Below are 13,773 nucleotides of genomic sequence, written 5' to 3' on the forward strand. Positions count from 1 at the left end.
TCAGGGAAAAGTTACGATGAACGAGTGGACATCTTTTCCTTTGGGATCATGCTCTGCGAGGTAAGTCACTGTCCAACCTTTGTATTAATAAAACGTGGCGTAAATCACGTAAATTGTCTGCAAAAATACAGCATCCTCATGTTTTTCTCTGGAAGACCCGAGCGAAGAGCTCTTTCCAAATGTGAAGCCTGTCGTGTGGTGGGCTTTGTGCCTGGCCACACACCAGTCACATGCAGTAATTTGGGCTCAACAGTTTTGTTCAGTCGCTCTGAAACCCCACAATATGACTTCTCCAGATGGACACCATTAGACAGCAAATAGTTGGAGGATTACAGGGTGCAGCAGAGCAAAGCTGTCTTCATGTGGCTTCAGTTTGGAGTTTACTGGGTTTTCACTCTTTCGCTCTCTCTCTCTGCGCTCTGACAGTTCAACGCTTAACTCCACTTTTATTTCTCTCCCTGTTTTTTGCTCGCCCCAGATAATTGGCAGGGTGAACGCGGACCCGGACTACCTCCCTAGGGCGACGGACTTTGGTCTGAATGTGTCAGGCTTCCTGGAGCACTACTGCCCCCCAGATTGCCCGCCCGCCTTCTTCCCTATGGCTGCTGTGTGCTGCGACCTCGATGCAGACAAACGGTCAGACATCATAATTTGTTGGGTTTCTCATCTCCTGGCTATAGTTTATCCCAGTAAAGCATCTTCTGGGGTGAAACCTTTAACTGAGTGATTTTATATATATCATTTCCCCGTCTGTTTTCTGAATTTTTAGCCCTGCGTTCTCCAAGCTGGAGCAGTGGCTCGAGAACCTGAAGATGCACCTGGACATCGGCCTGCCGCTCGTGTCCGAGGTGGACCAGCTGCACAAGGCCTTCTGGGAGCACCACGACGTCCCGCGCCCCGAAAACGGCCTGCACACCCACCCTGAGCAGCCGGAGCAGGACTAGACGCGACGGGAGGCGCGGGAAATCACTCCCACGGGAGCTGCGACCGTGCAGCGGGCTCAGGCTGGTCTAAGCGCAATGAACAGACTCAGGGGGAAGATGTGGCTCTGAAAGGCCGCCTGTGCAAAATGCACGCCCACATTCGAATCAGTCCAGTCCCGATGGTACCGTGATAGATTCATTCTGCTGCACCCGTGGTGGAACATGTCATATGCAATCAGATGTAACTTTCGAATCATGACTCAGCGTGTGAATCGTAGATTTAGCACTAGCCGCCACACCCTTCAGAATACTTCCTGTCCTCGCTGTAGTGTGAATATTCATGCGGATCAATTAGTCCAAAAGACTGGCAACCTTCGACCTAAGAACCCGGGCCTCTGCAGGTCGCACGGCGTTTGCAGGTGCTTCTGTGTGAGTGTGCTTTTGTTTCGGCGCTCGAACCTGAACCTGCTAAATGCAAATGAGACGGGCTCGCGTGCCGCTGGATATACAGGGGTTGAGATTCGCTCGCTTATTTCAGTCAAACAGGACATTTCAAGCTTTGAACAGCTCACTGAAACGTGCATGAAATGCCGTGAGGTCACGTCCTGGTTCATTGTGCATCTCTGGCCTTTTTAGCGTATTTCATCCATATTGACGTGGCTTCTTAAGCTTTGAAACTCAGACTAGTGTACATAGCTGGCGACATTGTAAATGTTTTAAATAATGTAAATGTACAGACATATTTTATATACGTATGCTACATTGCCATATTTTTATTGGCCGACCAGTTGAAATGAGCGGGAGAGGAGGTTTGACTGCGGTTTAATGGGCACAGGTGAAAGTTTTCTTATTTTTTCTACATGGTCGCTGCTGTGGCAGGTTAGGGGCTTTTAGCATTTAACAAATTAGGACTCTTGTCGCCATAAAGCATCTCTAAATATCAATTAGAACCTATCGTGTCCCGTCATCAAAAGGTGTTCAAGCCTTATGGTCGTCTTGTTCCTTGATGTAAATGTGTAAAGCTGATTTGAAGAAACTGGATTGTCTGAACAGCTCAGAATTCAGAACGGGGTTATTGCCTTGTGAATCTGAAAAATCAACTTTGGAGGTCAATGCGTCTGTTAGTCATTCACTCTTATCTCATGTACTGTACTCTTGTTCAGGTTGGAGGGCGATATCTCCAGGTACTGCCTCATCGTGTTTGTCCACACATCTGTCTCTCCCCCCGTGGACGGCCCACTGGTTGTTTACATGTCAACGCTAGCTGTAAATATCACTGTCTCTCCGCTGTCCGCTCACGCGTCCGCCTTCTCTCGCGACATTTACATCTCTGTCTTCGTTTCCTGCGGTTGTTCTCACGAGCTGCATGATGTCCCAGCTTTTAAATCGAGCTGTTTTGCCTCTAAATATTATTAGTTTAAATAAGAAAAGAAAAGAAAAGAAAGAAAGATTTTAAAAAAGCCATGGTAAAATAAAAAAACACTGTTTTCACTGAAATCTGTTTTCTATAGATTTTAGTCCTTTACTTTGCACTATCTTACCAAATGGCTGTTTTGAAGCCATTTTTGTTAACTTCCTTTCTTGGGCTACTTGTGATAAGGAAATAATGTCAGTTCAGGTTGATACACGAATGCAAGACACTGATAGAGCCTTTCAACTGTAAAGGGTTATGGGAGGTTCAACCTCTTGATAGCAAAATCCTCATCAATCATGGTGAGAACCTTCTGTTACGTGGTTGTGCATGGTTCAACTGTTCGACTCCTTAAAGTAAAGCACTGCTGTCACGATACTGTTAATAACTTTATTTTGCTACCAAGAGGATGTGAAGTCCCAGCTCTTGCCTGCTGCCTACAGACTGGTCCTTTGTGAAAGATGTCCTGTGTTGCTTCCCACCGCTTGGTTTCACATGCGATGCCCGCAGAGGCAGTGCCCATGTTGATAACAGAGCGCTGAAATTGGCTTGTTTCACCTCTAACCTTCACATCATACTCTTTTGGCTCAGGGCTGTAATTTACCGAAGCTTGGTTCACAATTCACATAATCGCAGCCTAAAAGGAAAGCTCGACTACTCAGCAGTGACCGTGACGCTCCGAGATGTGGGCTTCTGTCAGTGTGTAAGCTGGTGATTCAGAGTATGCTTTATCTAAACAGGCCCCTGGTGGATGTTTGCCTGTGGGCATGTACTGCACATGGGTTTCCGTCTCCATTGCTTTCTGAGCCATGTCGAGCATGTTACGTGTGTCTGTGAGGACGCGTCGATGATCAACGAGAATGTTTCCGCAGCACTTCTTTGCAAAGGATCGTTACCTCTGAACAATGCTGTGCCTTTGTTGTAAGCTAGCCTTGCCAACGACTCGAAATACGTGAACTGATTTCCTTTTTTATGTATCATAAGTGCAAGCCTGATTCAAGTGGATTGAACATCATTGCTGATACTATGTTGTATGAGATTTCATCGTCTTCTCTATTATATTTATATCTCCATCGTCAGTTTTGATATTTTAATATACTTTTTTGTCTTATTTAATTTTTTACACAAACTGTGAAAACGATTCTGCACTTTAATCTTGAACATGAACATCTAGATTTTGAGGAGGCAACTGCCCCCCCCCCTTTTTTGTCACAGCTAAAAATAAAACTGTTGCTCCTAAAACTAATCTAGACTCGAGTCTTTGTTTACGTTGACGTTGATGTGTTTATGAACTGACCACTAGGTGTCACTGTCCGTCTCTGCCCCAAACAATTCAAAGTAAGTCAACACTTGCACATGTAAATGTATTTGAGGTGATTGAAGGGAGAAAAATAACAAGAGGGGAATTTCGATGATGAAATAAAGGAAACGTTCAGATACTTAACTTAAGTAAACGTATCAAATCTGCATTGGTAAAATAATGGATTTTAGTAAAAGGCTGTTTAATTCATTAAAAATCATTCATAAGCACTGCATATATTTAGGTGCTACCACCTTGATCGTTAAATAGTTTCCATGCTTCATAGACATATTTTTCGTTTTTTATTATAGTAAATGTAATAAGATGCAAACTATTTATACAGCACAGATACGTGTATCCACGTAGAATATGTGTAGTAGTTTCTACAACAGTGCAATAGTTTCCTGATTATTAATTTCTATGCGTATTGTCCCTTTTACCGACCGTCGTATCCTGACATGCAGGTGCACGTGACCCTCCTCCCATCACTTCCACGTGCGATTGTTTTCATTCCGACGCTGTCGCTGCTACCGCCGCTGGGCCGTGACGTCAGCGGCCTGGCAGCAGGAGGCAGGGCTCTCGTCGTCGCCGCTGGGACCAAACACGCCAAACACCCAAACACTCTCGCCGACACCGGGGGGACGGGTTTGTCCGGTCGAACTCCGCAGCACCGACCGTCACTGCAGCGCAGGTGTGTTCGGACGGGGAAGGAACGGGGAATTAAGGCGCCGTCGCGGGGGAAAAGGGAGGACGCAGACGAGGACGGAGGAGCCGTTGGCGCTAACTGAAACTTTGAGAGATGGAAAATTCGTCCAGCAACAACCGGTTTCGGTCCACGGTGTTCAACCACGGTGAGTACCGCACTGTTATCGCATCGGACGCCGCGCGTGAGACGTCTAATCGAGCTGCTGATGCGGCTCCGCTGGCTAAAATGCCCCCCCGTCCCCTGCCCCGCAGCAGAACCGCTACTTACCCTTTAAACGGCGTTTATATTCATTGTGGACCGACGGTCCGGACCAGTAGCTGCCAGCACCAAAAACGCAGCCGTCGGGCCTGCGTAGATTCAGCCAAAGACGAGGTTCCGAATTAAAATGGGGGACATTTTTATTTGAATAGAGCCGCGGGTACCGTGCGGTTCGTTCCGCTAAACGGACCCCGGCTGCGTGAGCTCAACTCGGGACACAGCAGCAGCGGCAGTGGCACACTGTAATTCTGTAGTTATGCAAGAGCGGTACCGAGACTCGCCTCGCTAAACTATTTCTGGACCACAACGATACAGCTGGACTGCGCCGATGGACCGGGGGCTGTAGCCGGACAGAGAACATGCCAGGTTGGCACGAGGTCCCGCAAAGGTCCTGTGCGCAACTCTGGCTCCGTGTGTTGTTAAGTGGTTTATTGTGCTCATGCAGTGTGTAACTGGAAAAAACACTTCTCCACACGTATTACTAGTTTAGGAAATCCTGTTGCTGGTCGTCAGTGAGTTAGTGCTGGTTACTGCAGGCTCCTATAGTAATAGGCCCAGAACCCAAAAGATCAGTGTTTGTTATTCACAATCTCTCTATTCAGAGAGATTGAACTGTTTTTGTTCGATGGTTAAAATATGCAAATAAAGTATAGTATAAAGTATAAAGAAATGCACAATGATAACCCAAAACAGACACATGACTACAGTTGATGTGACAGTAGAATTGATATTTATCACATCCCAGTCAATAGGATGCATTGTGTATTACAGTATTACAATAGTGCAGTACAGTAGTAGTAATAAGACTGAAACAACACTTGCACAACAATGTAAAGCACAAAACATTTTCTTACAGAGATGCAAAACCTTGATCAGTGTGAATATTCCTGTTGTGGCCACTTGTTTGTTTGACTTGTTAATTATTTTGTGGGTCTTGACCTTCACAGTGTGGTTTTCCACCAGTGATGTCACTGCAGCCACAGACAGTGGTAAAGATGGTAGCACAAGGCTTTCCCCAAGGAATGTTAGACAGTGCTGACTGTGCCACCCATCCATACCACTTAGTTTCCTACAGGGCGCCTTTCAGAATTAGACTTTGTTTTTAAGTGAGTCTGGCCTGATATTCCCTTGTGTAGAAAATAAATGGGTTGCTTTCTTGGCTAAATAGTTTATGGCCTCTTTAATAAGGCAGATCTAGTTCCAGCTACAGTTACGACACGTCAGCGTGACTTAATGGAAGTAGGGTTTATATTCCTTGACTCATGCCAACAGTTCTGCAACAAATGTTACTGAAGCAACCTGAAAAAGGCAAAAATATTGGATGACAATGTTAAGAAAAAACACAAATGTGAAAAGACAAACATTTAAAGTTGTCACCCAGATGTTAAATCTAAAGTGCAAACATGTTAAAGATGAATCTCTGTGCATGCAGTTTCACTTTTATGGCTGAGGAAAGATGTCCAGGCATAAAGCAAGTCAATTCTGAAGCAAACACTTTCATGGGTTTTGGTTAAACCAATGCAATAATATTTTTTATAGTTAGATCTATTTGTGTACTTTGGTCATGTATTTGCAAAACACCAGAGTAGCTAGGAAGTAAAAGGCTGCAATTGAATACAGAAAATAACAATCTAAAAGCTTCTACCACAGATTTTTAAGACACAGATGTTTAGTCTTAACTGACATGAAACTCAGCACCATCACTGTTCACTTTTCCATCCATCCAGAGGCTTTATTACAGCTACTCTAGTACTCTATACAATGTGAGCAGAAGAGAAATGTTTATTTTACACTCATGACAAACTCATGGGATTTGGAAAGACTGCCTACAGTACTAACACAGATGTTAAGATGCAGGTGATGAGTGTCTGGAAAACCTAAATTAAATGTCTTAGATGCCATCAGACACATGATATATACTCACCAACGTATCTAAAAGCACCTAAAACCTGTTTTGTATTACTAACAATAATAAATATGAACCTTATTTGTACTGTAAGTCAGTGTGATTGAAGATTTATTTTTATATGGTGTTTGATCAACACAGTGATGAACCTGATGTTTTCTTTCTGTTCCTCTATGTTCTGTTGAATGTGGATTTTTTGGATACAATCGTCCTCCTGACCAGACGATGAGGTAAGAAATTAGATTTATTTCTCAAACCTATACTTTAGAAGATGATGTAGATAATTGGGGAAGGGGTATTCAACCTCAGGCTTTCCACTAAAATATTGTGGTTTGTCTATTATACCACAGTTGTTGGTATAATTTGTGATTGATTTGTGTAAAATACATGTAAAATATATGTTTGCATTAGTTTACTGAATACTGATTATTCTAAGCTTGTGTGACTTTTGTTCCATCTGTACAGTACAGTATGTGCCTTAGGGGTTTTAGTTGACATGGCAGAGAAACAGTTTTGTGACAAAAGGTGTTTTCACAAAGCTCAGATTTGCTTGTTCCTTGTCTTGCAGCTAAGTGACAGCTGAGAATCTGCAGTGTCACTTTCATAGATGTGTCTGTTGCCTTCTTCTGAGTCTTTTACATTTATTGGCCCTACTGTAGCTGGCAATTCTGCTCAATCATGCATCAACAGAGTCAGCAGTATCATAGTGTCAGCATGATGGCGGTCATCTGTCATCACCTTTCCAGTAGCCAGCAGCCTTTCACCTCTGTGTCAAAACTAAACAGCCTCCTCCCCTCTCTTCCTTTTACTCCTCTGCTCTATCCTACTGCCTACACCCCAAAGCCCAACAGCTGTGTTTGGCCCGGCTGAGTGGGGATGAAAGTGTTTGTTTTCAAGCCCAAACAGTTCACAGACTGGTGGAGAGGTGTAGGCCTGAATGGGTGTGACAGACCCGGGTTCCTTCCTCAGCAGCATTCCAAGCATATGTAACAAAGCTCCAGTTTATAGTGACGACGGGAACACCTTGTGGGGAAACTCAACATCTGTCCCAAGGCCGAGAGGCGGCTGCTGGCTCTCAGCTAGGTGACATTTGCTTTTTACCAAGAATGGCGTGGCACATATTTTACTTCAACACAGTTGCTGCTCATCCAACCACACCCATTGTGTGATTTTCATTAAACACAATGTTTCATTTTGCTGAAAGTGATCATTCAGCGCAGGTTGACATAACTGAAGTGCCTTTCACTCGAGTTCCACACACCATGGCTGCAAACCATGCAGGGCTCTGGGGTGTGGTAGAGCTAGGGAGGGTGAGTGTGGCTTCCTTTTGTTAGCCTAAAAATGCCACATAACCTCAAACGCATGAACGCGCGTGCACACACAAAGACACAGAATCGTGTCAGTGTTCAAGGGCAGTACCAGCTGTGGACAGGGAAGCATTGAGTATAGAATGGTTGTCTCTCTCAAGACACATACTCTCTATGGTGCATTCCTCTGTGGCTTTTACTTAACTAGCCATTAGCTCCTTGTGCCTTCAGTTGCTTCTTGCCACTGCTGCCAAATGTAGGCTGTCTATAAACTATTAACACATTAGTTACATGCACAGTAGCTAGATACTGGAGTGGATGCTGGTTTCCCCTTTTCCCAGTTTTCTATGTCTGATTTTGTCATTTCCTGTCACTGCCACTCTATGCTAATTATATTCATTTGCAAACTGGAATAGCAGAATGTGCAGATATGCTTAGTCACACCCATCTGACCACAGACTGACAATTCATTGTTCAAGAATCACACACAGCACATATAGTAAAGCCAATGGAATGTCAAACGGTGGGTTAAAACACACTTAAGTAGTCCTGATGCGGTTGTCCTCAATTCTAATTGACTGTTTTGACTCTTCCTTTGTGTGAACAAAGTCATGTCAGTTCATCTTTGATTCGTAACCACAACACATCAGATGTTACATTAGCTTTGCTGTAGCTTGTGTACTAATCATTCATATTAATATAATTGTATCTTACAGTACTTTACTCTCTGTGGCTTTTACTTTCTGAGTATGAATGGAGATTCATTACATGATGACACAGTGGTGATGCAGACACTGAGCCCATAGAGGTGGGCTTTTAGCTCGTGGGTTTGGCTTTGACAAGCAGCCCCCTGGGCTTTTTCAGTTTGATGTGAGGGCAAACAATTGGGTTAGGGAGCAGACACACAACACTTCACTGAATGTGAGGCTAGCGTAAGTCAACAATACAGAGCTGAAGGATGAGTGCTTCAAGAGGGACTGGTTGTGAATGTTAGGTCATGTGTTCAGTATTCTTTTGTACAAGCCAGATTTCCACAGGAAGAGAAGATGTTTTCCAGTGCAGATGTGCCTTTGTTTATTGTACACTCCATACAATATATCATGGAGTTAAATAAGCCTTTGTCACATCACAGTGATGTAAATAATAAAACTGATCATTTAATTTTTAGGGTATACCATTTATGCATTCACTGTAACATTGCTTTTACATACAGGGACATTTTTTTGAATAGACACATCGTTGTTTTATTCTTTGTTTTGTTTTGTGTTTTGCAAGTGCAAGTGAGTGTTTGTTCAGCTGTGGTGACTGAATGTTGAGAGACATGCAGTCTGACACAAAAGGCACTGATAGAGACAAACAACCAACTCACTCACGCCTAATGAAAGAATTTAAAGACTCTAATGAACCTGACTGCATGTTTCTGGACTGTGTAAGGAAGCCAGCCTATACTGTATCTTCAAAAAGGTATCTAGAGCCAGGAACGAATCCTTTTTTTGTAAGGTGACCATGCTAACCCATGTATCACCCTCATATATGCATACATGAACAGTGTATGTGTATGGTTGTGTGTTTTATAATTGTATATTAACTTCATATAAAATTACAACTGCCACCACTACTACAGCTGTAAGAGCCAGCCCTGTAAGAGACTTACATGGATGTAAAGTGCCTTGTTCAATTGCCCTATTTGGTCCTCCTTTGACTTCCCAGCTTCCTGTGCTTGCTGCTTCCTTCCTGTTCCTGCTGAGCCTGCTCACTAGACTGTCAGCCTAATTGGCTCTCTACAGATGTCCCACGTCAGCCTGAGCTAGCCTTCCAACCTCTACATTCTGCAGAAACTTTGGTCAGAGGGCGACCTTAGACATTCCTCTAAAGCCTCATAGAAGTAGCCCCTGCCAAGCCCCCCCATCACTATAAATAATCTTAGCCCAGTTCCCATGGCCCCCATCATGGTCACAGTACTCAGTTAGCAATACATAGTACAGTATGCTACACAAGAGAGAATGCTACCCCTGATCCATGACAATTTAAAAAATTCTGAAAGGACAGGGGCAGCTTTTGTGCCACTCAAACAGTTATTTAAGCGATTTTAACACCATTGTTAAAGGTAGTAAAGGATCCCCCTCTAAATGAGTATTAGATGTGCTCCAGCTGTTCTTTGAAAGTCCACATGTAAGGATTTGTCTTAAGAAATCATTCAGTTATCCGTTAGTTTTTCCTTCGCGGTTGGTGGTATAGTGGTGAAGCTCGCTTTTTTTTACAAGACGATTTTTCGTAGCACAAAACCTTAAAGTCACAGTTTTACTACTAGGAGCAGGATCAGTAGTCAAAAATAAACCATTTTTTGACAAATTCTCAGTTACAGTGTTAATTAAAGTAACACCAATCCAATCAATGTTAAACAGCAGAGTGCAGTGAAACAAATATAGACTTTGTCTCCACCTGAAGTGCAAGTTGCTGCTGTCTGTGTGTTGCTCTGCTTTTGCAACACTGGTTATGATTGAAAGATTGAGATGTTGAGAGGGTGTAACTGTGTCCTGCCTGTGGTTAGGTGAGTTAATACTTTATTGATCCAAGAGGAGGTAAATCATTTCAAACATCCCAAACATTTCTTGAGTAGGATTTTTAATTTTAAAACTGCTATAAGCATTTAGCATTTATAACCATTACAACATCCTTAGGTAAGTTAAGTTCAATTCCAAGTTCAGAACACACTGAACGCAAAAATATAATAATACTACTAATATTGAATATTTATAAAGTACTGTAATCTATATAATAAATGTGTTACATACATTTTGACATAATTCTGTTACAATGAAAGGCATCTGAAATTCAGATCATGGATGTAACATGGATGCGGGGAGTGTTTAACTCCACCCTCCTACGGGCCTACAGCCAATTACATGGTAAAATATAGCAGAGCACTCTCATCTCTACCTGTTTAAAGGTTTCTCTTACTGAAGCATGCTGCTCTCTCTTGTGTTGGAATTCTGCAGTGAGAGTTTATACAGCACAGGCAGTGTCAGCCAGGCTGATGTTTGTCAGGATGGACAGTGCTGGGAGCCAGGATGCCTTGATCTAATCTGTAGTTTGGGGAATTCACTGCAGGCCCCATAAAAACAGACATACACATCAGTCAAATAACAAATTAAGACTTCTGTAAAGTTTGGTATTAGAAAAGCTGCTTACTTTTCAACATTTCACTTTTTTGATGTGATGCAACATCTGAAGATTAATGGAAAACTGTTTACTCAGCCAGCAGAATGACAGAATGACAACTGTCAAAACAAACTATGAAGGATTTCAAATGTGATGTCAGGTTTTCTTGTAGGTAAGGTTTATGTTGTCTTTTCAAATCCAATCTCATATAACTGTTCATCTTATCCAGCTCTTGTTTTCAACAGTGAATTGTTATTGCTACTGTATAGCATTTATTTATTGTAATTTTGTGAGATATCATTTTATATACTGTAAATTTGGCACTTTGGCGTCTCTGCTGAAGTAAATGTGTGCTAATGCAGTCACTTTGAAATGACAGTACTACTGTACACCCAGAAGCTGCAGCACCCTTCACTTTCATTAGGAAACACCTCCAGTCCCATGATGCTCCCACCATGCTGCAAGAGGAAATGCCCCAAAATCTAAACAGAAAAGCAATGGAGATGGTAGAGATGTTCTTGAAGGGCAGTAACTGTAGAAGAGGATTGTTAGGGTCCCTGGAGAACATGAAGCACGTGTCTTGGTGTAGTCTGCAGGACTGATACAGTTTGAGGAGAAAAAAATAGCTGGAATGGATATTTAATACCTTTACCCATAACTAAAATCTAAATTATTAAACAACAGCAAACATGCAAGGTTAATAATCCAGCCTACTGTATTCTTTCATTTGCTCCATCAACATCGACACAACCAACAGGCACACACAGATGGTGGTATCAGATTTAAGCACTAGGGTGTAAGTAAAGCATGGAATGTGTTAGCATGCTGTGACGTGATGATAGATGGAGCAGAGTAGTAAAACACAACCACCACTTTCAGTAAATGTTCCTTGGGATTTAGGAATTACATATACATACAGTAGCAAGTTATAGAACATAAAGGAAAATGGTGAGAGTGATTTATTCATGCTGTTTAGAGGGGCCTTTTGAATCTGCTGTCCTCCCCTGACTTCACAGATCTGCAGATTCTTCTAAGTAAAAATGTGTTTGATGTGCAATTCTGTACCAACCTTACTAAAATCAGACACTGTGGACATACAGTAGCCACAGTTTAGAAAATATTTTCAAATATGTTCAGTGGCTTCAGTGGAAAATATTTTCAAATAGTTTCAGTATTTAGGAATGTCCAAATATACTCTGCTCTTCTATATGTGCAACCCAGATCCAGCTCCACTTGGGCTCACCTCTTTATATGTTTTAACTTCCTGTTGCTCACTGATATTTCAACAATGATTAGAATGGTTTGTTTTGACTTGTGAGACTACAAAGTATCTTGAAAGACATGTCTGTATCTTGGGGAGTGCTTTTGATGGTGAAGCGCCTTGGGATTACACGATAATGTTAGCGTTGCAAGTGTTGGCTTCTGGGACTAAAGTGTCTGTAGTTGGCCTCCTTGAGCATTGGGACCCTACAAACTGGTTGAACACTACAACATGTGCGTCTCATTGAAGGATCAAAGTGAGTACTTGTGGCTCCTGCTCCCCCCTTTTACTCTTTTACCTCTCTTCTCCCCTTTTATGTTCTCCCTCTTTGTCTTCCCATGTATAAAGAATGCCCTTCATCTGTGTTAAATGGGTTATATATCGTACTCACCGGATATCAGGCTTTCTGTCTTTACCCTCCACACATACCTGTGGTACAGTATGTCAGCCTTCCCAATCTCTAGAGGCTTATCTAGAGGTTACCACTGTACACTCCATGTATCTCCACTTTCACTGCCAAGTTCCTGAACCTAAAGTCTGGTATACTCTGAGCAGGAGAAATGTAAGATGACAATCTGACTATTTACATGCTGTAACTACTGACTATGATATATTAATTTAGGTAAAACTATAAAAAACTTTAGATCACTTGTACTGCTGTGCATGTAACAATCAAAATGATTGGTTCTTTTCTTTGTCATGAATATATTGTTGTAATGTGTGAATTGTTTTGACTGTTGGTCAAACATCTGCCACATTTGAGATCTCAACTGCTTCCTGTTAAATGTAGGTTATTTAAAATAAAACTAAAAGTCACAAACATCCACTTCCTATGTTTAAATTTTAAGTTGAGGGTATTGACAGTAATAATCCTTAAATTAAATGTTGTAAAACCTCTGGCTTGCAGTGCAGCACAACAGGAAACCACATATGAATGTACTGTTACTCCCTGTGAGGCCGTTTAATTACAGATGTCCATCATTTGTTGTGTGTGTGCCTGTGTGTACACATATGACCTTCAAAGGTAAAGAGCACACACAACATGGATGCCCATTGCCCAGTGCTTTATGGAGCTGTCCTTAGTATTTAAGCGCCATAAGCAGCTAATGACTTCCTTATTTTTACTGGTCGAAAACCTCTTCCAGTCTCTTTTTAGACTCCTGGTCTAAGAAAGAAAAACATCTGGTATTTTAGTGGATTAACAGGTTGCCATGGGCTACTCTTTATGGGGTGGTATACATTGGCAGTGCTTCTTCAAAACACAAACTGACTGCTTTGTTTTTTCTGCTTTATTGAAACTTTAATAAACATAGAGAAGATTGGGAGAATAGAACATGCACTTAGTAAAGCCAAAACATTTCATTTGTCTTATTGTGTGGTCTTTAAGACAAACACTCACAAGTTGGTAAATTCACCTGCTGTACTCTTGAGCACATGTACTTTACATTTACGGTCTCCCTAAGACAGGAAACAACCTTTATTTTAATTTGCAAAAAAACGTTTTATGGCATTATGGCATTTGTAAATTTCAACTGTAAA

General features: G+C 42.1%; 1 protein-coding gene across 3 annotated transcripts in view; it reads left to right on the top strand.

Annotated features, from left to right (window-relative positions):
• limk1a (LIM domain kinase 1a) overlaps positions 1 to 3,580 on the top strand; it is a 30,171-nt gene extending 26,591 nt beyond the window's left edge. For all 3 annotated transcript variants that reach the window (XM_029171830.3, XM_029171831.3, XM_029171832.3), the window contains 3 exons: positions 5 to 60; positions 479 to 636; positions 770 to 3,580. In XM_029171830.3, the coding sequence (XP_029027663.1) occupies positions 5 to 60; positions 479 to 636; positions 770 to 944 (389 nt within the window). In that variant the 3' untranslated portion in view covers positions 945 to 3,580. The remainder of the gene's footprint in view (positions 1 to 4; positions 61 to 478; positions 637 to 769) is intronic.
• Positions 3,581 to 13,773: the final 10,193 nt, after the last annotated feature.

Source organism: Betta splendens, chromosome 13 (assembly GCF_900634795.4).
Source record: "Betta splendens chromosome 13, fBetSpl5.4, whole genome shotgun sequence".
Lineage (NCBI taxonomy): Eukaryota > Metazoa > Chordata > Actinopteri > Anabantiformes > Osphronemidae > Betta > Betta splendens.